Source organism: Notolepis coatsorum (assembly GCF_963971535.1).
Source record: "Notolepis coatsorum genome assembly, chromosome: 12".
Classification (NCBI taxonomy): domain Eukaryota; kingdom Metazoa; phylum Chordata; class Actinopteri; order Aulopiformes; family Paralepididae; genus Notolepis; species Notolepis coatsorum.
Window position 1 is genome coordinate 10,900,040 of NC_140176.1, and position 24,822 is coordinate 10,924,861.

Consider the following 24,822-nt stretch of genomic DNA (forward strand, 5'->3'; position numbering starts at 1 on the left):
CCTACCTCCCCCAGACCCCGAGACCTACCTCCCCATGACCTACCTCCCCCAGACCCTGAGACCTACCTCCCCCAGACCCAGAGACCTACCTCCCCCAGACCTACCTCCCCCAGACCCTGAGACCTACCTCCCCCAGACCCCGAGACCTACCTTCCCAAGACCTACCTCCCCCAGACCCTGAGACCTACCTCCCCCAGACCCAGAGACCTACCTCCCCATGACCTACCTCCCCCAGACCCTGAGACCTACCTCCCCCAGACCCAGAGACCCACCTCCCCAAGACCTACCTCCCCCAGACCCTGAGACCTACCTCCCCAAGACCTACCTCCCCCAGACCCTGAGACCTACCTCCCCCAGACCCCGAGACCTACCTCCCCCAGACCTACCTCCCCCAGACCTACCTCCCCCAGACCTACCTCCCCCAGACCCTGAGACCTACCTCCCCCAGACCCAGAGACCTACCTCCCCCAGACCTACCTCCCCCAGGTGTCAGGTCGTACAGTTTCATGTCAAAAGGTCAATGTAGGGGAGCTCCAGTAGCTCACCACGTACCGCGAGTGCTATTTCAGCGCCGTGGACAACCGCGCTCGCGCGGATCTGGGGCTGAGTGCGTTCGAATCCCGGACGGCAACCGTGCCTTTCCCAGAGTGTCTTCCCCCCCATCTGAACCCTTTCAGCCTGCTTCTGTCGGTCGAACTTGACCAAGTATGAATGCGAAGAAAAGCGATAAACGCTAAAAAGAACCAGGTGACTGGTCAAAGTTTGAAAAAAAAAGGTCAATGTATTCAGATGAGTTTGTACATTGCTGTTTAAGGTATATTTTGCTATTACAATGGCTATAGGGCGCAACGTGAATTCTACTGAATCCATAGGCGTTTCGTCCACGCTACTATTTTCAAATCAAATGCATATGATAGGTATCATGTTTCATCATGAATGCATGAAAGGGGGGGGGGGGGGGTCGTTTCTGATTAATTGATTGCCAATAACGGCATTCGTTATTACCACAACACACGGCGATCAGGGGGATGGGTATGAAAACCATGCACGATCAAGCTGAAATTGACGTCAGATTGTCCTTACCTGTGGTCGGTGGTATTCCAAAAATAATATTTGATCGCCATCTGGTCCATCCTATGCCCATCTGGTCCACGACATAACCCACCACAACATATGGATCGGGGGTCCCGAAAACGATTCAATGCGATCAAGTGAAGCCCTAGGTTTCCCATTACTAGAAAAGTCCGTCCGGAGACATTTAAGTGTTACACCCGGTCTGGAACAGGGTTTACTGCACTCTCGATACTGCCTACTAGCAGGATCTGGCCGGTACTGCACCTTCGGAGTCCCAGTATGCCTTTTAACGGCAACATACAGGTCCCTGACATTGAATAGGATATTAAAATAGAAAAACAAGGGGAAACGGTCAAATAACGTATATTATACGTTTTTGGCCATCAACCGCTGGTGCCCAATAACGTATATATACGCGAATGGCCCCGAAAGTGTTAACAGTGATCTAATGCATCATTTAGTTATCTGTACCTTTTGATAGTGATCTAATGTACGTTTTGATAGTGATCTAATGTATCATTTAGTAATATGTACCTTTTGATAGTGATCTAATGTACGTTTTGATAGTGATCTAATTTATATTTTAGTAATCTGTACCTTTTGTTAGTGATTTAATGTATCATTTAGTAATCTGTACCTTTTGATAGTGATCTAATGTACATTTTGATAGTGATCTAATGTATCATTTAGTAATCTGTACCTTTTGATAGTGATATAATGTATCATTTAGTTATCTGTACCTTTTGATAGTGATCTAATGTACGTTTTGATAGTGATCTAATGTATATTTTAGTAATCTACCTTTTGATAGTGATATAATGTATCATTTAGTAATCTGTACCTTTTGATAGTGATCTAATGTACGTTTTGATAGTGATCTAATGTATATTTTAGTAATGTACCTTTTGATAGTGATATAATGTATCATTTAGTAATCTGTACCTTTTGATAGTGATCTAATATTTTCTTCCTCCTTCCTGTTTCAGGGCCACTGCATGTGGAAATCCTCAACAAGAAAGGAGACTCTATATCCACGATGCCCTCAGGCGGCAACAAGAAACTCATGATTGAACTCCGAGTTGTCTGGCATGGTGAGATCATCAGTGTTTCATCTGAGTAGACTAGTGCTAGTGCTCTAGTCTGGTGTGGCTGTGTCCTATTTGTGCTCTGTCCCCTCCTGTGTGGCCGTGTCCTATAAGGCTGTCCCCGAAGCCTGTTTTTGGGATTCGAACTTCGTCAGAGTTTTTAACGAATGTTCGAACCTTCGTTTTTTTTTTTTAAATATATATATTAAAAAAATTATTCAAAACTAAATTCTCAATTTGAATAAAGTGATTCATCTGATTAAATTAGTCTCTCTTTTTTTTATCAACTTTCTTTAATCAATATCTAATCAGTTTTTAATCCTATAATATTAGTGTAGCCTAATCTTTATCTGCAACTGTGAAGAAAAACCCCATTGGTTTAAACAGAATGAATAGACACAAAATATAAAAGAAATTAAAAGAAATGTTTATTAAAAATAAAAAATTCGAATGTTGATTTAGAATTTGAATGCCAACGTAACGAACGAAGGTTCGAACGTTTGGGCTCAGCCCTAATGTCCTATTGTGCTCCTGTGTGGCTGTGTCCTATTTGTGCTCTGTCCCCTCCGGTGTGGCTGTGTCCTATTTGTGCTCTGTCCCCTCCGGTGTGGCTGTGTCCTATTTGTGCTCTGTCCCCTCCGGTGTGGCTGTGTCCTATTTGTGCTCTGTCCCCTCCGGTGTGGCTGTGTCCTATTTGTGCTCTGTCCCCTCCGGTGTGGCTGTGTCCTATTTGTGCTCTGTCCCCTTGTCTGTCCCCTTGTCTGAAAAGCAGTGTGTGTTGGATTGGAAGAACGTCTACAAACTCATAATGTCTGTCCTCCATTCATCTGCAGGTCCTAATGGTGATCAAGAGACAAACTCTCACATTGCTCAGTTTTCATCAAAGTGGGCGTACTGGTTCAAAACGATGGGTACTGTTCTTATTTCTTTTTCATATGGTGTCATTTTGGCAATTTGAGTTAATGTCCTTTTTTGTTTGTTGATTGCCAAAACATTTCTCGCCGCACGGCCGAGAAAGCGCCATCATTAATGATTGTATAATGACATTTAAAAAGTCTAGACCCCGAAAAATAAGACATCACCCCTTTCCCCTTTTTTATTATTATATTATGCATCTTTTTTCCTGTGGTCAATTAGTACTTTATTTACATTTTCTGATGAGACCATGTTGTCATGCAATATTATCCCAAACATCTTGCCGTCTGTTTGTAGAGAATCTGAACAAGTTGGGGAAACACACACTCTACCTGAACACTGTCCTCAATGAAAGCAATGCCAGTTTCTTGGCTGGAAAAGAGCTACCCAGCTACAAACTACACTTCACCATCACAGGTAATGTAAACACAGCACAGACCATCATGCCCAATATATCAACTCAAGTTTCAAGTTTCTTTAATAGTTGTCATACAGAAGTACAGAATACTTTTGTACAAAATGCTATCCATGATGTGTGCCCTAACCTCTCCTGTCTACCCTTTACCCCCCCCCCCTTTCTCTCTCCTGTCTACCTCTCTTTCTCTCTCCTGTCTACCTCTCTTTCTTTCTCCTGCCTACCTCTCTTTCTCTCTCCTGTCTACCTCTCTTTCTCTCTCCTGTCTACCTCTCTTTCTCTCTCCTGTCTACCTCTCTTTCTCTCTCTCCTGTCTACCTCTCTTCCTCTCTCCTGTCTACCTCTCTTTCTCTCTACTGTCTACCTCTCTTTCTCTCTCCTGTCTACCTCTCTTCCTCTCTCCTGTCTACCTCTCTTTCTCTCTCCTGTCTACCTCTCTTTCTCTCTCTCCTGTCTACCTCTCTTTCTCTCTCCTGTCTACCTCTCTTTCTCTCTCTCCTGTCTACCTCTCTTTCTCTCTCTCCTGTCTACCTCTCTTTCTCTCTCCTGTCTACCTCTTTCTCTCTCCTGTCTACCTCTCTTTCTCTCTCCTGTCTACCTCTTTCTCTCTCCTGTCTACCTCTCTTTCTCTCTCTCCTGTCTACCTCTTTCTCTCTCCTGTCTACCTCTCTTTCTCTCTCCTGTCTACCTCTCTTTCTCTCTCCTGTCTACCTCTCTTTCTCTCTCTCCTGTCTACCTCTCTTTCTCTCTCTCCTGTCTACCTCTCTTTCTCTCTCTCCTGTCTACCTCTCTTTCTCTCTCTCCTGTCTACCTCTCTTTCTCTCTCCTGTCTACCTCTTTCTCTCTCCTGTCTACCTCTCTTTCTCTCTCCTGTCTACCTCTCTTTCTCTCTCCTGTCTACCTCTCTTTCTCTCTCTCCTGTCTACCTCTTTCTCTCTACTGTATACCTCTCTTTCTCTCTCCTATCTACCCCTCTCCCTCTCTTTGTTTCTTTGTTTCTTTGTTTCCCTCCCTCCCTCTCAGAGGGTAGTGCAGTGAGTTTCGTAGTGGGTGCATTGAGCTCCCCTCTCCACGTCGGGGTGCCCTTTGACATTCCGCTGGAGTTCGTGGACGACTACGACCACCCAGCCATGCCCCCTGTAGATGCCAAACCTGGACTTGAATGCAGGTGGGTGTTACTGAGAAAGTACACTTTCTTGATGCAATGTCTCTGAATTTGGTTTACAAGTAGGGTGTGCTACTGATAGATATGATTAGGGATGCTCGATATTGGCTTTTTTACCGATACCGATATACCGATATTGTCCAACTCTTAATTTCCGATACCGATATCAACCGATATCAACCGATACCGATATATGCAGGGTTTCCCCCCCAATTTTTTTTTATAATTTCAGGTAATTAACATTACATATCTCTTGTTGTGGAATTAACACAACATTATGCATACTTTTGACAATAAATAAAATCTGAATTTGTTCTTACTTGCTTGCCTGGGTAAATAAAGGTTATAGAAATGTAAAAAAAAATTATAATAATAATTTTTGAAAATTGATACCGATATTTTCCGATATCACATTTTAATGCCGATAATATCGGTAGGCCGATAATATCGGACATCCCTAGATATTATGTATTCTAAGTTGGATGTGAGTTAATCAGTAGTTTGTTTCTCTGTCTCAGTGGTCTGGATGTGAGTTAATCAGTAGTTAGTTTCTCTGTCTCAGTGGTCTGGATGTGAGTTAATCAGTAGTTTGTTTCTCTGTCTCAGTGGTCTGGATGTGAGTTAATCAGTAGTTTGTTTCTCTGTCTCAGTGGTCTGGATGTGAGTTAATCAGTAGTTTGTTTCTCTGTCTCAGTGGTCTGGATGTGAGTTAATCAGTAGTTTGTTTCTCTGTCTCAGTGGTCTGGATGTGAGTTAATCAGTAGTTTGTTTCTCTGTCTCAGTGGTCTGGATGTGAGTTCATCAGTAGTTTGTTTCTCTGTCTCAGTGGTCTGGATGTGAGTTAATCAGTAGTTTGTTTCTCTGTCTCAGTGGTCTGGATGTGAGTTAATCAGTAGTTTGTTTCTCTGTCTCAGTGGTCTGGATGTGAGTTAATCAGTAGTTTGTTTCTCTGTCTCAGTGGTCTGGATGTGAGTTAATCAGTAGTTTGTTTCTCTGTCTCAGTGGTCTGGATGTGAGTTAATCAGTAGTTTGTTTCTCTGTCTCAGTGGTCTGGATGTGAGTTAATCAGTAGTTTGTTTCTCTGTCTCAGTGGTCTGGATGTGAGTTAATCAGTAGTTTGTTTCTCTGTCTCAGTGGTCTGGATGTGAGTTAATCAGTAGTTTGTTTCTCTGTCTCAGTGGTCTGGATGTGAGTTAATCAGTAGTTAGTTTCTCTGTCTCAGTGGTCTGGATGTGAGTTAATCAGTAGCAGTGTTGTCACAATACAAAGATTTAGACTTTTATACCAATATCAGTCCAAGTATCACGATACCGATTCTAAAGCTATACCACGGCAAAAACCTAAAATATCAGGAAAAGTAAGATGACAGAACATGGACAATTATTTATAAAATGAATTTATATATATTTTGTCGCTGTTGAAACGTAAATAATCTAAAATAATACAACGATTCTGTTACAGCTGCTGAGCTATATACTATAGCTAATGTCCATTTGTTATTATGTGTACTATGTGTTATCTCTCCACGCTATGTTAGTGCCAAAAGACTATATATATATATAGCCTAATTAACACATGAGAGTGGCGAATGAGAGAGAGAGAGAGATAGATAGATATTCTAATTTTATTTGTCTCGCTTAATTCGACACACGCGCATAAGAGAGTCGTGCGCGCACAGTGCACACAGAGGAAGACATACACAAGTGCGTAGTGACGTAGCGTTGCCATCAAAGCAACAAGCTAGACCGTTGAGAGCGTGTGTGATGGAGAAGCTGCCTTTGCTAGCTAGACTAGATGTGTTGAGTATTTGTCTGTGACTATTTTCCCTATGCTCAGTCGACACTGTTGACACGCCCACTTCGCAAAGCGTGCTCTCTCTCTCACACACACTGCTCCGGTCACGCATCCTGCTCGTATAAAATACGCATCAGGCTATTATTAAGTATACTAGTATTTAAGTATCTAGACTAGGGATGTCCGATATTATCGGCCGATATTGGCATTCAAATTAGGGCTGCAACTAATGACTAATTTGGTAGTCGACTAATCTGCAGATTATTTTTTCGATTAGTCGACTAATCGAAAACCAATGTAAACAACAACAACAACAACAACAAAAAAAATGTTTTTTTTTTATTAACTTTTTTTAATTGCCTATCTTTGTGAAAGTGGCTTCTCAGCTCTGGTCCAGCTGAAGACAAAGTGGAGGAACAGATTGGACATTGAGCATGACCTCAGAGTTGCTTGTCTACCATCACCCCAGACTTTGAGACTCTTGTCAGGACCAAACAACAACATCATAACATGATGATCCCATAGCAAATTAAAATAATGACTCATGAAACATTTGAATTTGGATCTTTAAGCCACTTTAAATGAAAATGTATTTGAAGAACAATACAGCAATCACTCATAACAAGATAAATAAATTAAATAATACAAATTAAAGTGGAAGTGTACTTTAATTAACTTTTGTTTGCTGTGTGTGAGAGGAGTCCGTGTGTGTGTGTATGTGTGTGTGTCTTACTCTGATCGCTGTGTGAGTGAGAGGAGTGTGTGTACTGTGTAATTTGTGTGTGTGTCTTACTCTGATCGCTGTGTGAGTGAGAGGTGTGTACTGTGTAATTTGTGTATGTGTGTGTGTCTTACTCTGATCGCTGTGTGTGAGTGAGAGGAGTGTGAATGTGTGTGTGTCTTACTCTGATCGCTGTGTGTGAGAGAGAGGAGTGTGAATGTGTGTGTGTCTTACTCTGATCGCTGTGTGTGAGAGAGAGGAGTGTGAATGTGTGTGTGTCTTACTCTGATCGCTGTGTGTGAGTGAGAGGAGTGTGTATGTGTGTGTGTCTTACTCTGATCGCTGTGTGTGAGTGAGAGGAGTGTGTATGTGTGTGTGTCTTACTCTGATTGCTGTGTGTGAGTGAGAGGAGTGTGTATGTGTCTGTCTTACTCTGATCGCTGTGTGTGAGTGAGAGGAGTGCGTGTGTAATGTATTGTGTGTCTAGTCTGATCATCATCTCCTGCAGGGGAACAATGTTTTCAATGTCCAAAATTTGCTATGGGATCATCATGTTATGATGTTGTCTGGAACCCTGAGAAGCCACTCTCACAAAGATAGGTAGTGCACAAAAAAAAAAAAAAAAAAAAAAAAAAAATTAAATAATTTTTTTTTTTTTTTTTAATGACTAATCGACGCAACAATTTCTCGTCGACGATTTTTTATAATCGACGTCGTCGATTATGTCGACTAATCGTTGCAGCCCTAATTCAAATGTAATTATCGGAAATGATCTGTATCGGTTTTTTGTTCTTTTTACATTTATTTAACCTTTATTTACCCAGGCAAGCAAGTAAGAACAAATTCTTAATTAATTTATCGTCAAAAGTATGCATAATGTTGTGTTCATTCCATGACAAGAGATGTGTAATGTTAATTACCTGAAATTATTCCGTTTTTTGGGGGGGGGGGGGGGGGACCCGCATATATCGGTATCGGTTGATATTGGTATCGGAGTTGGACAATATCGGTATATCGGATATCGGTAAAAAAGTCAATATCGAACATTCCTAATCTAGACTAATAAAATTGTGGAGTATTGAACCATTTTTAACAGCTGGGTATCGCAATACTTTTCTAGTATCGGTGTATCGTGCAACAACCCTAATCAGTCGTTTGTTTCTCTGTCTCAGTGGTCTGGATGTGAGCTACGAGTACGTGGTCACCTGTGGGACAACGTTAACCATCCGAGGTGTCAGGGTCAGCGGCAAAGTGCAGAGTTACCACTCTAAGGTGAGAGATAAATGCACTCCTGTTTTTCTGTCCTAATTTGGTTTAGCAAAATTCAGGCAAACATATTATAGGTAAGTAAAAAGGGCCGACACCCAATTTAAAGCAACACGCCAACATTTTGAGAAACAGTGCCGGTTAGCCTAGGCATTGTCCAACTAACACCTCTCCCGAAGGCTAACCGGCACTGTCCGCTGCCATTCATTGTGCTAAGCTAGGCTAACGTGCAGCCAGATAGCTTTCTACTGAACGCACAGAGAGGAAACTGGTATCTATCTTCTTGTCTCTCTGGAGAAGACTTAGCCCCTTTCGTGACTGATGCGAGCCCTGCTTGAATACGCAGTCACTGGTTCCCACGTTACTAGCCATGTTAATGTGCGCCTCAAGCACTGCTTAAAAGCGAGCGGTGGGTCCAAAATATATCACATAGACATTTCAAAGGTACCCACCGTTGCGGCAGGGTTTGAAAGTTCGGCGTTGCTAATAAACATTTTAAATAATTTTTATAAACTGGTCAACACTGCATTATTTCCGGCGTTGGGTGCATGATGCGCATGCGCTGTGATCACAGCGCAGGCGCACCAGGCAGCCAAATACGGAAATGCAGTGTTGATCAGTTTATAATTTTTTTTTAAATGTTTATTAGCAACGGCGAGCTTTCAAACCCTGCCGCGTGTGTGTGTGAAACCCTAATGCAACGGTGAGTACCTTTGAAATGTCTATGTGATATATTTTGGACCCACCGCTCGCTTTTAAGCAGTGCTTGAGGCGCACATTAACACTTGGACTGCCATGAAACGTCTTTTCACGTCATTGCTGGCCATGCTCAAGTTGCCGGGGGACGCTGTACAGCGTCCTTATATCAATATTTCAAAAATCTGCGATCGGATTCATATGTCCCCTCCGCTGGCCTGAGATCCACCAGCAGGACCCACTGAGCTCTCTGGCGGTTCAGGAGCGCCATCTGGTGGCCGATCGGCGCAATCGCCAAACAGGATGTTGAATAGAGGTTGTCATGACGACCGTAGTACTTCCGGGCGCTCGCTATAGTTCATGGGACTCTGGCTCGTCACGCTACACGGTGATCGATTGGCAATAACTCGATAAACAACATGATTTGGACGTATATACCATTATACAAGCTGGAGATGGACCGGGTAAAAATATATCCCATAATGATAAGATTTCTACTCGACGATGATCGCCCAACGGCGCGCGGAGACTGGGGTGAGTTTCAGCGTGTAACGTTACCGTCTTCGATACTAACTGCTATTATCAACATTTGACCCACATTAGATGATTGGTATAACGCTGCCCACGGAATTATAAACGCCCCCTCGCCCATCCGGTCAACATCAGATGCCGTGTAGTAACTTCTAGAAGTACGTCTAGTTGGAATTTTTTATATCGCGCTGATTGCCATCAAACTGTATTTCATCATCAATATAATGCATTTGGGGCTATATATCACGTTCTGGAGAAAGCTGCAGAAAGAGATGAAAACATACTTATACATTAGACCATACTTTACTATGAATATGTGAATGAAAAAGTTTAACGTTGCTACACAATGAACAATACATATAGGACTTTGAATGGGCCCTAATAATGGCAATGTAGCAATATAATTTAAAAAGTTATAGCCCTGCAAAGAAGGGGACTTTCTCCATAGACAAATAGCGCTGGCAATCTATGGTATATCATGAATTTAACCTTAGGCAACCAAAGTGTTAACATGGCTAGTAACGTGGGAACCAGTGACTGCGTATTCAAGCAGGGCTCGCATCACAGTCACGAAAGGGGCTAGAGAAGACTGTAAGCTAATTTCCCCAAATGTTGGCGTGTTCCTTTTAACACTTTGCCGCCCAACCACGAGTTAACTCGTGTTTCGATTCCACCCGTTGAGGACTTAACTCGTGGCAAGTTGTTATTGTTTAATTCCATATTAATAACGGTATTAACGTCCCCGATCGACTTGCAGGATCTACCCGCATATTTGATTTCCGAAACATGCAATACCGGCCAGATCCTCTTAGGGGCGCCATCGCTCCACTGCAGTATCATTGAGGCCGAATGGGAAAATAATTTTTTTTACTCTCTGGGGCGTTTCATATGAGCCTGGATCCCAGCCGAACATCCTCCATCTTTGATCACGTTACCGAACGCAGATTTCAGCCTGGAATAATGGGATTTATGATCAGCCAATGGACATATCGATCTACCAGATTCCGATGAATAATGACGAAATGCTGCCGGCGATCACATGGCCTGACGGTAGGATACTATTCACCCAAATTACAGCCGGATTGGACATTGTTGTAACACGCAAGCGATCGATCAGTTGAATGTGGCTACTTGAACGCACACTGTATTGCTAATCAATAATATTAATCGGCTTCCCCCGCCGCCCCCATTTCATCCATAGATGCTCTGTAATAGTCCGGATGCTAAGCAGTTTGTTTTATTTCATTCGTATACATACAACAGAAATGGCGTTTGATATAACGTGACTAGCCTTTAGCCTCATATCTAGCTTCCCAGAAAAAAGACGAGACGAAAACTGCGATAAAGCTTATATTCACGGCGCTATAAAATGACAACCAACCAATGGATTTTTTTTCTTCTTTAAGCCATTATGAAGGCACGGTTTATGCACTCAAGTGACAATGAGAATGGACAGATAGCAATACTATAAAGTATATATATAGCTGTTAGAAAGTACATCGGTTTGTTAACAAACCCTGGTCGTCCAGAACCATATTACACTGCAAACCGTGGTCGCCAATGTGTTAAGAATTCCTACATGTTCCTATAGTCTAAAACAGTCTAAACATTTTAGTGATAACAAATGATTTTAGTGATCTCTCCCTAATCCAGTGGTCCTCAAACTTTTTAGTGATCTCGCCCTAATCCAGTGGTTCTCAAACTTTTTCTAAATTGGTTTAGTTTAAATGTATTGAAATAACATCAATATCATGAGCTTTCAAATTGTGCAACCACTTAACAATAACATTCTACATCAGTAACAATAACCAAAAATTGAGGGGAAAATAATTAAATCAATCCCTTTGCTAGAACAAAAACATAGATAACAATACAGTTCAATGTATTGACTGTGTGCTTTTAAAAAAAGATAGAAAAATCTCACCAAGAGAGAGATGAGCTTCGTCGTACAACACGGCACGGTGGTGTAGTGGTTAACACTGTCGCCTCACAGCAAGAAGGTCCAGGGTTCGATTCCCGCTTGGGGACCAGGTTTCCATGATGCCAGTTACCCAGGTGGGGGTATCTCCCGGGCCTTTCTGTGTGGAGTTTGCATGTTCTCCCCGTGCTCGCAAGGGTTCCCCCCCCGATAAGATAAACCCAATGGAAAAACATGCACAACAATAGATCGCTAACGCTGTGGCGTCCTTGACGAAGACGGACAGGAGCACTTGGATTGGTCCCCTGGCGCGGCTCACGTTGACGCCTGTCTGCTCCCGGCTGCCCTTGGGGGGGAAGGACGACGGGATGGGTTTATCGCAGATACGAATTGCATGCATGCATCGCATGTGTGCCGATTGATGACCTCTGAGCAGGTCCTAAATTATTATTATTATTATTGACTTGGTTTGGGTTTATTGATGTTACCATCACACTTGTTTATTGATGTCAGGCTCAGCTTCCCTCAGGGCAGATGATTTACAGGGGTTTTTGTAGACACAGTACTGAATTCTGCCATCCGGACACATACTATTTGAAATATGGATATAGAATATAGAATATCAGGCCTATAAATTACCTTATTATGGCCAAGTCACACGTCTATGGGTCGGGCCGTGTGTATGCTTTTACCAACGCATTTGTGTTTCCGGGTTCCTGTTTTGCGCTCTGATTGGCCACTGACCTATGCTATTACGCCCCCCTTTACGCTCTCGCCTGAGACGCGCTGTGAAGCACCGCAGCGGGGCGAGGCGGTGGTTTCAATCACTGAGCTGTCTGTCTGTTGTTGTGTGTCTTCTTAGGTTCGGCTACTGTACATGGAGATGAGACCCCCCGCCTCTCTCTCCATACAGTACCAGCAGCTGCAGGTCTGACGAGCACAGAGTTGCCAGTCGATAATTCTTGCTATTTAAAAATATTCCTCTTCTTCTCCCCCACTACTCCTCCAACGGGTGGTGGATGGTTTTATGTTGACGGTAGATGGGGAAACACAACTAACACTCATCTTTATTAAATGTTGTTTCGGGGTTTTCCCACGAGAATGCACGCCTGGTTGCGTCTATTATGGAGAGAGAGGCGGGGGGTCTCATCTCCATATACAGTAGCCGAACCGAAGACACACAACAACAGACAGACAGCTCGGGGAGAAACCCGAGCGCGTCTCAGGCAAGAGCGTAAAGGGGGGGCGTAATAGCATAGGTCAGTGGCCAATCGGAGCGCAAAACAGGAACCCGGAAACACAAATGTGTTGGTAAAAGCATACACGCGGTCGGGCCAAATCTCCCCTTTCCAATGGCAGAGTTCAATCTGGATTTAGTACCACCAGGCGCCCCTGACAGGGCAGCAAAAATACAGAAAAATGTTTTGTACACTTGATCTCAAGAAGTTTCAAGTTTCTTTATTAGTTGTCATACAAAGATACAGAATACTTTTATATGAAATGCTTTTTTCCGCTATGCTCCTGAGAGTGTGCTAGATAAAAATAGATAAAGTATAAAATAGAAAGTCAAGTACGTAGGTGAGTTATTCACCGTCAAAGATTAATTAAAGATTAATTAAATATGAAAAAAGTATATTCTCCTTTGGTTCATTACAATTTACTCAAGCATAGTAACCGACACAATATTTCTGTCACTGGGAATACATTCCCTGAGGTCCATAGATGTCCCTAGATACCAAGAACATGTAAATGGACCTTGTAGAAGTGGAACAATCTTCCATCTACTTGGGTATGTACTTTTAGGCACATTTTCTCAAGATATGACTAGGACTTAAGAGGTTAACACATTCATGGCCATTTGGATCCGTTTAAAATCACTGTAGACGGCCAGCATTTCTAAACAGACTTGCATAGTCCGTGGGGCTGTTTTCGGATATACAGAAGCTACAGTTAAAACTCAAGCTACATATGATCGGTATGATGGTCCACCACGAATGCATGAAGGGGGGGGACGGGGGGGGGGGGGGGGGGACGGGGGGGGACGTGGTTTCTGATTATTGATTACCAATAACCGCATTAGCCTCATTCGTTGATCGGGTGGATGGCTATCAAAACAAGCCCTGATCAGCATGTAATTTACGTGAAAAAGATCTTACCGTGGGCCGGTTGGATCCCCCAGAGCATTTCTCAGTTATCGATCGCCATCTGGTAGATCGATATGTCCATTGGCTGATGATATATTCCTTTACTGCATAGTGAATTCGGCGTTGCAAAAGGTATTCCAAGCTACTATGCTGCACATCCAGAATCCAGCTAACTGGAAACTCCATTGAAAGTCAAAAAAAGAGTGCACCGTTCTGCCACAGGGCACACTGCATTATCGAGACAGCGCCCCTAAGAGGATCTGGCCGGTAATGCACTTTTCAGAATTCGAAGAGGAGGGTAGATCTGCAGTGCAGCTCGGTGACATCGAGTAGGTTAATACAATGGAATAAAAGCCAAAACAACCTTGCCACGGACATGTCCATGGTTGGTCCTCAACCGTTGGATTCGAAACACAGATTTATACGTGGCCGGCCCCGAATGTGTTAAAGGGAGATGCACAAGTCAAGGACCGCCTGGCTAATCTTTTATAAACACAGGGGCACCAGTTTCACAGCCGTCTACCAAAACAAAGAACAGAGAAGCTCCGATAACAACAGACACAGAGGGAGTGACACGTCATTATCTGATCATGAGATGTTGCTGCTATATATATTAATGTTCAAAATCTCAAATAGTGCTCCTTTAAAAACAACATTTCCTTAACACACAAATACCCATTTATTCCGGTGAAATAGGTAGAAACGGTAACAATGTGAGAAACACTGATACATAATGTGTATATTTATTTTGTTTTGCAGACACATGACCTGAAGGTGGTCTTACCTGGTCTCAGACAGGACTCGCAGACTGTCAAGATCAGTCTTCTCCCCGGTGAGGCATTATTTAATTCATTCACACATCTTTATACTAGGGCTGGGCGATTAATCGATTTTATCGATTAATTCGAATGAATGATTTAGGACGATTTAAAAAAAAAAAATCTTTTTATTTTTTAAGAGTCACCTTTTATTTTACAAAAAGTGATGTTTGGTGAAAGTTAGATTTGCACTTTATTAATCCCAATAGGGAAATTCATTCTTGTTTGATGATCAAGAGGCACCTTTTATTTGTTTTAAGTGAAGTTTGGTGAAAAAGCAAGTTATTGCACTATTAATCCCAATAGGGACATTCATTTTTATTTGATCAAGAGTAACCTTTTATATATATATATATATATATATATATATATATATATATATATATATATATATATATATATATATATATAAAAGGTTACTTTTGATCAAATAAAAATGAAACGCCAAGGAAAAGAAAACTAGAAACGCCAAGGAAATCATTCAAATAAGCTTTGTTTTTATTTGACACAAAAATTATCAAACCAAGATGAATTTCCCTATTGGGATTGAAGTGCAAACCTAACTTTCACCAATCTTCACTTTTAAAAATTATATATACCGTATATATATACCGTATATAATTTTTTTTTTTTTAAGTGAAGATTGGTGAAAGTTAGGTTTGCACTTCAATCCCAATAGGGAAATTCATCTTGGTTTGATCATTTTTGTGTCAAATAAAAACAAAGCTTATTTGAATGATTTCCTTGGCGTTTCTAGTTTTTAAGAGAGAAAAATCGATTAAAATCGTAAATCGGATGTGGTGTGAAAAAATCTGAGATTTTATTTTTAGACCATATCGCCCCCAGCCCTACTTTATATTGTATATAAGGCCATCCATGGGAAGCTTCTCTTATACCTCTCTAGCTTACTTTCCTTTTCCTCTAGTAGCTGCCAGACCAGGTCCACTATATGGCTACTGCTACTATAAGATGCAACACTGAACGGCACAGAAAATTCTTCATTCCGGCAGCCATCAGACTTTATAACGCATCACTGTGCCTCACTGCATCACTGAGCACAGGGTGACAGTACTATCTTCCTGGACATTTACTTTTAAACCGACATTGTACATTTTGACACTTTTATACTGTATACTCACTGTATATTTCTGTATATTTTGACTGTAATATTTTAGAATGTATATACATAACATAGAAAATGTATATCCCGGACTGTATTTGTATTCTTATTCGTGACATGTTTACTGTGAGCGATCTGTAGTGCCAAATTTCCCTTGGGAGGAATAAAGTATTTCTATTTCTATTCTACCGGTATTCTATAAAAGATTCTGAAAGAAAGAGTAGTCACTGAACTAGGAAAGACAGCCTTCTCCCACTTTGCACCTCTGGCTTGGAATGACCTGCAGCAGCTCATCCAACTGGGATGCCCTGGTCTGACTTGGCAAATTCAAATATTAATTGCAGAGGTCCTTGCAGGAAGTGTCCTTGCTTTCTGTGATTTTTGTCCCCGATGATTATTTCTGTAGCGCTTTCAGCTATGCACTTTTGTTGTTATGTATATTTTATGTTTTTATGTACTGTATATTGTATTGCTGCTTTTATCTTGGCCAGGTCTACCTTGCAAAAGAGATATTTTTATTTGTATTATTATTAATTTAACAATCAACAAAATCATCAATCATGTTTGTACAACAGTGGTCTTAGAATCCTGATTTACAAGCTAGCGTTCCAGGTTCCTCACTGGTTTATTTGTCAAACAGTCAACGGCCCGTTGGCTTTGAGTTATTGCTGCACGTTCTGTTATAAGAAACGGCGACTGCCGACTGGTCCAACGAGTGATTTATGGCAGTAACCTGGAGGTCAAAGATGAGACAAAATACCCTGAGCTGTGGAAAGGACGATGGAGGAAGACAAGCATCATCATCATCATCAAACCTTTATTTATACTTGTTAAAACCAAACACATGTGGTCCAGCTGGTAGCTTAGTGACATCAAACCTGACATCAAATAGTTTTCTTGCAGTGCTTTTTGTCATTTATGTGTATACATTCTATTTGAGACAGAAATACAGCCTAATACAGCGACCTCCTTAATGTACTAATTGTAAAATACAAAAGAAGTGGTGAGTGCTTTCAGCTATTACGCCCTAAAACTCTTTATTTGATTGTCTTATTTTTCTTTATTTCTATTATTTTTACTTAAATATTTTATTATAATTTTTTATGATTTAGTTAGTTATTCTTTTATGTCTCATTTTACTGTTTATACTAGTATCTACTATCCTACTATGTCTATACTACTACCTACTATGCTACAATGTCTATACTGCTATGCTACTATGTATATACTACTACCTACTATGCTAATACTGTATGTCTATACTACTACTATCTACTATGTACTATGCTACCATGTCTATACTAATACCTGCTATGCTAATTATCTATACTACTATGAGTGTAGCACTCAAGTTCAACACTGCTAGATGAACGATACTTCTTACTCTTCGCTGCCAGAGGTATACCCCTTTTGCTGACTTGTTGTTGTACACAATTTGTAAGTGGCTTTAGATAAAAGTGTCCGCTGACTGACTACACACAGTATGTAAAATGTGAACGTATCACAAATGTTGTGCTCGTTTTCCAGGTAAACCACATTCTCTCCACGTGACGCCAGACGAGAGCCCCGTCACCATAGAGAACAAAAGCCCTATGAGCTTTAACATCGAGATCCACGACGAAGCTGGAAACATCACGGCGCACCCCAAGATGATCGTCCGCTGTCAGGTACGGGACATTCCCAGCAATAAATACAGCCCAACAACACGACACGACACACAACACAACATAACCCTCGGAAGAGACTAGTCCTAGACTAAGGAGAAGTCGCCTATTCTCGGTCCTTGCCCCACAATGGTGGAACGAACTTCCCACCACAGTTAGGACAGCCGAAACCCGTCCAATCTTTCGCCGTCGACTAAAGACGCACTTCTTCAATCATTATTTGAAATGAAAAAAAATATATATATATAAATACAAAAATAAAACTCTAACCCTAACTAACCTTACTGTCAAGCACTTGTCCTAATAAACTAACCTACACTGTAGCACTCAACACTTTGATGAACATTGTTACTCAGCTGATAGAGTTGTACTCTTCCTACTGTCTTGTTGTACAAAACTTGTAAGTCGCTTTGGATAAAAGCGTCAGCTAAATGACAAAAATGTAAATGTCGCCCATCTGGTCAGGAACTTGGTTAGTGTAAGGGGGGAGGGGGAGAGGGGGGCCAAGGGAGTTCAGAGTCCGAACGGCTGTTGGAAAGAAGCTGTCCTTGAAGTGGGTGGTTTTTTGCGAGGATAGACTTGAAGCGCCTACCCGAGGGCAGGGGCTGAAACGGGGGTAAACTTGAAGCGCCTACCTGAGGGCAAGGGCTGAAACGGGGGGTGTGCTCGGTGTGAGGGGTCCATTTTTCGGGCACGGGTGGTTCTGCGGGAGGTGAAGATGGAGTCCAGGGAGGGAAGGTCACAACCTATAATTTTGGAGGCCTTGTTGATGATGCGCTGGCGTTTGTGAATGGAGTGTTTTTGTGCAGTACCAGACTATGATTGATGAGGTGAGTATGCTTTGTAGGATGACAGTATAAAATTGGACCAGCAGGTGGTGGTGGTTTGACCCAGTTGCCTGAGGAAGTACAGACGCTGCTGGGCCTTTTTTGTGATGGAGGGGGTGTTGGTGTCCCATTTTAATCATGTCACATTGTAGTGCATGAGGTACACAACCTTTTTTTGGTGTGTAAATTAAAAGGACAGACAAGACGTATGGATTTCAGTCCCAAAGTAGTTGGATAGTTTTAAAATGTCAAATCAGTCATTTTTCAGTGATTAAGACTATTTCAATTTTGATCCTATTCTAAAAAGAACATGTTTTATCATTGATCCTATTCTAAAAATAACATGTTTTATGATTGATCCTATTCTAAAAAGGACATCTGTTTTATCATTCATCCTATTCTAGAAAGAACATCTGTTTTATCATTCATCCTATTCTAGAAAGAACATCTGTTTTATCATCGATCCTATTCTAAAAGGAACATGTTTTATCATCGATCCTATTCTAAAAGGAACATGTTTTATTATTGATCCTATTCTAAAAAGAACATGTTTTTATCATCAATCCTATTCTAAAAGGTCCTTGTCAAACACATTTTCTTAGTAAACCAAGAGGGGGAAGTTTGCTGGAATAGAATCATGATCTTGCTGGGCCAAACGAATTACTTCACTATGTTGTCATAGTTGGACCTGGTGTTTTAAGATCCAGCAGTTGAATGAGAAACATGGATTCCAACCAAACAGACACGGTCACACTCAGGAGAAGTATATCTCTCGGGTTTATGTCCGTCATAAAGAATAGTATTACTGGTCGTTCAGGTAAACAGTCCAGTTTCGAAATCACATCATCTTTTCCTGGAAGGACTGGGCAACAAAAAGCCTTTTCTCCTTCGCATTTGGTCATAGTTTACTGATTTGTCGTTTAAAGGTAGAATCTGTAATGCCATCAAACGGCAACCTCTATAGTGTTGGGCAAGTTACTCAATCGTCAAGTTTTCTGATTACACAGCTGTGGTGGGCCTGATCTCTGCAAACGACGAGAGGGCCTACCTGGGAGAGGTGGAGAACCTGGCGCTGTGGTGCCGGGAGAACAGCCTCTCCCTGAACGTCAGCAAAACCAAATAACGTATTGTGGACTTTAGGAGGTCTGGGGCAAGGACCTACAGCCCCTTCAGCATCTATGGGGCGCCGGGTCGAGAGAGGGAACAATGTCAAGTACCTCGGGGGCCACATATCCAAGGACTCGACATAGACAGTGTAGTGAAGAAGGCACGGCAGCGCCTCTACTTCCTCAGGCGCCTAAGGGAGTTCAAAGTGAGTCCGAAGATCTTAAAGAACTTCTACTCGTGGGGCGGCTACGTGGCGTAGTGGGCAAGGCGCTCGCCACGAAATGCTGGAGACGCTGGGCTCGTCAGTTCGAGCCCAGCGCTCCACATTTGCTTTCAGTTTAGCTGGTCGTCCGTACTAATACACATTGGCCGTATTAGGGGGTGGGAAACTGATGGGTGGGGATCGGGCGTTGTGGACAGCGACTCCTACAGGTCGGTTGGTGCGCCTGCGCAGTAGAATCAGGAAGTGTCGGGGGCAGCGTGAGCCTCCCACGCGTTACTCCTCGCCACTGAGATCGAGCTGCGCAGGTGAAAAGATGCGACTGCTGTTACCTCAAGTACCGGAGGGGACTCGTGCTATGTATGACTTAGTCCACATTGCAGCCGGCTTGTGGGAGGCAAGAAACGGCGTCCGTGACAGGGGAGGGTTGAATTGGATGATACGAAATTGGGATGGGAGAAAATATAGAAAATGGGAGAAAAAGTGGATAAAAAAAAAAAGAACTTCTACTCGTGCACAATAGAGAGCATCCTGACTGGTAACATCACCTCCTGGATTGGGAATAGCACCGCACACGACCGCAGCAGACTGCAGAGTGCGGCTATATCAGCCGAACGCACAATTGGAGGTGGGCTTCTTCCCACTCTCCTGGACATTTACACCAGGCGCTGCAGTATGAGGCGCCGTTTGGGACAAAAGCCTGACTAATACAAGACACCGCCTATCCAAAGCCTGACTTATACAGGACACCGCCTATCCAGTTATCCTGCGCGACCCAGTTGGTCCGCGAGAGAGGGCCAGTTGGTGCGCCGATTGGGACAAAAGCCTGTCGAATACGAGACACCGAGGCCCAGTTGGTCCGCGCCCGCCGACATGTTTTTTCGAATACAGACACCAAGGTCCAGTTGGTCTGCACGCGCCGAGCCGCCAACATGTTTTTTCGAATACAGACATCGAGGTCCAGTTGGTCCGCGCGCGCTGACATGTTGGGTGTCGCTCGCGGACCAACACTTAAAAGAATAAAGTGGTGTACTCCTTAATTTATGCACTTACAATCACCAGAAAGGCTTTCGAAATGCCATGTTGGCCTCAATATTTCCAAAACAAATATGAAAAGGTTATGAAATGAACAACATAAACAAGAATGTGATAAAATATGTAATAAAACGGAGCTCAGACTGTATCTGTATTACATGTCATATATGTTATGATGAATTGAAAATGGGGGACCCGGACGTAAACAAGACGAAAGTCTTTCTCTGGTCTGCAACAATTGTATGTATTGAGCTGTACTGTACTACCCATTCTGCAATCTGTTTTCAATCAATCTATCTCAACGCATACGTTTGATCGTAGAAATCGTGACGTCAGAGTGTCTTCGATAATGTTGGGGGTCCTTAATTCCTGTATGCGAATTCTTATTGGCATCATGCAGCACTATCATCATCATCCGTATCAACTAACATTACAAGTACATTAGAGGAGGAAGTTGGACACATGTTTCATCATTAAATACTAGTATACTAATATACTAACATTACCATTTGTAGACCATAATATGAGTACATGAGAAGCACTTTGTTCACTTCAAGTAAAGGGATACTTGCCTTACTAAGGTTTATTTTGTCACATACATACCAGGGCATACCGTTTTTTTTAAGCTATAGCAATCATCATACTAGCTAGTTTTGATTATTTGCTGACATTTAATGATGAAACATGTGTCCAACTTCCTCCTCTAATGTACTTGTAATGTTAGTTGATACGGATGATGATGATAGTGCTGCATGATGCCAATAAGAATTCGCATACAGGAATTAAGGACCCCCAACATTATCGAAGACACTCTGACGTCACGATTTCTACGATCAAATGTATGCGTTGAGATAGATTGATTGAAAACAGATTGCAGAAGGGGTACAGTACATTACAGCTCAATACATACAATTGTTAAGGGGATGCAGACCAGAGAAAGACTTTCGTCTTGTTTACGTCCGGGTCCCCCATTTTCAATTCATCATAACATATATGACATGTAATACAGATACAGTCTGAGCTCCGTTTTTATTACATATTTTATCACATTCTTGTTTATGTTGTTCATTTCATAACCTTTTCATATAATTTGTTTTGAAAATATTGAGGCCAACATGGCATTTCGAAAGCCTTTCTGGTGATTGTAAGTGCATAAATTAAGGAGTACACCACTTTATTCTTTTAAGTGTTGGTCCGCGAGCGATACCCATCTGGGTGGCCCGCGGACCCATCTGGGCCTCTCTCGCCGGACATCTGGGCCTCTCTCGCGTACCAAAAGTTGTCCGCGCGCACGGATCAAAACATGTCAGCGCGCACGGACCAACTGGACCTCGGTGTCTGTATTCGACAAAACATGTCGGCGCGCGCAGACCAACTGGACCTCGGTGTCTGTATTCGAAAAAACATGTCGGCGGGCGCGGACCAACTGGGCCTCGGTGTCTCGTATTCGACAGGCTTTTGTCCCAATCGGCGCACCAACTGGCCCTCTCTCGCGGACCAACTGGGTCGCGCAGGATAACTGGATAGGCGGTGTCCTGTATAAGTCAGGCTTTGGATAGGCGGTGTCTTGTATTAGTCAGGCTTTTGTCCCAAACGGCGCCTCATACTGCAGCGCCTAGTCAAAGAGAATAGTCAAAGACTCTATAGCCACCCAAACAACTGCCTCTTTGCACTGCTGCGGTCAGGCAAGCGCTACCGGAGTCTCATGGCCGGTACAGAGAGACTCAGAAGAAGCTTCTATCCCCAGGCCTATCATGATGCTCAATGATTCTATATGCAACACTAACACACCCATCTACATTCATTGCACACACATCCACATGAACACACTCACTTTAAACAAACATTCACCTTTAAAAGTCCCCTATTGTAAAAATGGCCTTTTCCAGTGTTTTGCATTGTTTTCAAGCTATGTGGGGTTGTACCAACACAAAATGTGAAATCTCTACCAAGTCCCGTTTCTGCAGTTCAGCTGAGACGATAACGCCCCTCACTGAAACATTCTGAATTGACTCGGATCTGTGACGTGTAAGAAATCTGATCTGCCACCGCCCGCCCGCCCACAATCAACTGTGATTGGAGGAGTTAGCATAACGTTGAAAGTATGAGCAAAAACGGGCAAGCAGCGAGAGGAAATAATGCGGAAGCGGTTTCCACAGCAGAGTTGCCACCTTCAGCTGTTCCACTGTCAGCACTTTCTCAAAAGTGTTCGACGGTGTTCCTAATCGTTTCCTAATGATACCGTGCTCCACAAGCAATGAGCCAGGGCAGTGGCAGTTTTTGGACTACACGCTGTTGTTCAGGAGACTCAGCCGCGGCTGAGATGAGACTCTTCCTTCACCGGCAGCGCTTCTCTCCTCTGTCTCTCCCTCTCACAGACACTCACACACATACTGAACGGCAGCGCTTCTCTCCTCTCGTCTCACAGACACACACACTCGCCCAACTTACGTCACATACACGCACATACACGCACGCACACACACACAGGTGGGTGACTGTCAATCAAAGCGCATTGCGAGTATGGGCGGAGCCCAGCCAAAAACAGCTTGTACTTTGGAAGGGGAGAAAGTGGTGCACCAAAGTACTTGATTAAAAATACAAAACAATGCATTTTATTGAAAAAAAAAAAACGTACAGATGTGTTCCATAGATTCACAGGAATGGGATGCTCGATATTGGCTTTTTTACCGATACCGATATACCGATATTGTCCAACTCTTAATTTCCAATACCGATATCAACCGATATCGATATATGCAGGGTCTCCCCCCCCCCCCCCCCCCCCCCCCAAATGGAATAATTTCAGGTAATTAACATTACATATATCTTGTTGTGGAATTAACACAACATTATGCATACTTTTGACAATAAATAAAATCAGAATTTGTTCTTACTTGCTTGCCTCGGTAAATAAAGTTTATAGAAATGTAAAAAAAAAAAATATATATATATATATTTTTTTAAACCGATACCGATATTTTCCGATATCACATTTTAATGCCGATATCGGCCGATAATATCGGACATCCCTACTTTTAACACTACACCATATTTGATCTATTTATTACAAAATATTTGCACTACATTTATTCCATACCTAATCTTTGCATTTTGTACCTAATTATTTGCATTATTGTACTTCATTTTGTACTTTAGGTTGTACTTTAGTTTGTATATTGTATTTTTTTGTAGTGTTTTTTTTTTTTTTTTTTTTTTTTACTGTATGAAGCACATTCTCCGGGGGCTCATACAGAACCAAGCATTTCACTGTAATGAACATGTACTTTATATGTGACAAATAAAATAAAACTTGAAACTTGAACTTGATAGTACATAGTAGGTAGTAGTATAGACATAATAGCTTAGTAAATAGTAGCATAATACATAGTATATAGTAGTATAGGCATAGTAACATAGTACATGCTCCAGTATGTTCAGAACTCAGCTGCCAGGGTTCTCACTCACGCCAAGCCCTGGCAGCACATCACCCCCACCCTCATCCACCTCCACTGGCTCCCAGTCAAGTTCTGCATCACCTTCAAACTCCTGCTCCTCACCTACAAGTCCCTCCATGCCCTCGCCACCCCGTTACCTGTCTGATCTCCTCCACCAGCACACTCCATCCCGGAACCTACGATCCTCTGATCTAGGTCTCCTCTCCATCCCTCGCACCAGGTTACGGACTTTTGGGGACAGAGTTTTCAGCGTGGCGTCCCCTACCCTCTGGAACTCTCTCCCCTTCGAAATCCGCAACGCCCCAACCCCTGGACACCTTCAAATCTGCTCTAAAAACACACCTCTTCACCAAGGCTTTTCCCCATCAGTTCGTTTAGATTAGATTAGGTCCATTATCCCTTACCTTCCCTCATCCCCCTTTCTTCCCCCTATTTCCCTAGCCCTATTTTTTTGTCCCGATTGTGAAGCGACCTTGGGTTCTATGAAAGGCGCTATATAAATTTGATCTATTATTATTATTATTACTACTACATAAGAACACAGTAAGAAGGTTAGAGCACCCTGTGCGCACTAGTCTCAGCTGCCTGGAAGCCACCCTTCTCTTCTAGATACAGATGGTCACCACTAATGCTTATTTCCACGTCTGCTGATTTAGAAGTTCATGTTTTTCTCCGTGGTTTTTTGAAGGTGCCTGAGCTTCAAACTGTGGCTGTCGACTGCAGCGCCACTGGAGCCGGGCTTCTCGTGACCAAACCAATCGACCTCAAGATGACGAAAGGAGAAGAAAAGACCATCAGCGTAAAGTTTGACCTGCTTGTAAGTGTTACACCGGTGTAATTCTCGATTAC

The 24,822-nt window shown here is 42.5% G+C and overlaps 1 protein-coding gene across 1 annotated transcript in view; it reads left to right on the forward strand.

Moving 5' to 3' along the window:
• smchd1 (structural maintenance of chromosomes flexible hinge domain containing 1) overlaps positions 1-24,822 on the forward strand; it is a 160,111-nt gene that overhangs the window by 77,707 nt on the left and 57,582 nt on the right. The window contains exons 17-24 of the mRNA XM_084326451.1: positions 2,061-2,165; positions 2,993-3,070; positions 3,372-3,491; positions 4,513-4,657; positions 8,342-8,441; positions 14,484-14,556; positions 17,190-17,329; positions 24,662-24,790. Of these exons, the coding sequence (XP_084182577.1) occupies positions 2,061-2,165; positions 2,993-3,070; positions 3,372-3,491; positions 4,513-4,657; positions 8,342-8,441; positions 14,484-14,556; positions 17,190-17,329; positions 24,662-24,790 (890 nt within the window). The remainder of the gene's footprint in view (positions 1-2,060; positions 2,166-2,992; positions 3,071-3,371; positions 3,492-4,512; positions 4,658-8,341; positions 8,442-14,483; positions 14,557-17,189; positions 17,330-24,661; positions 24,791-24,822) is intronic.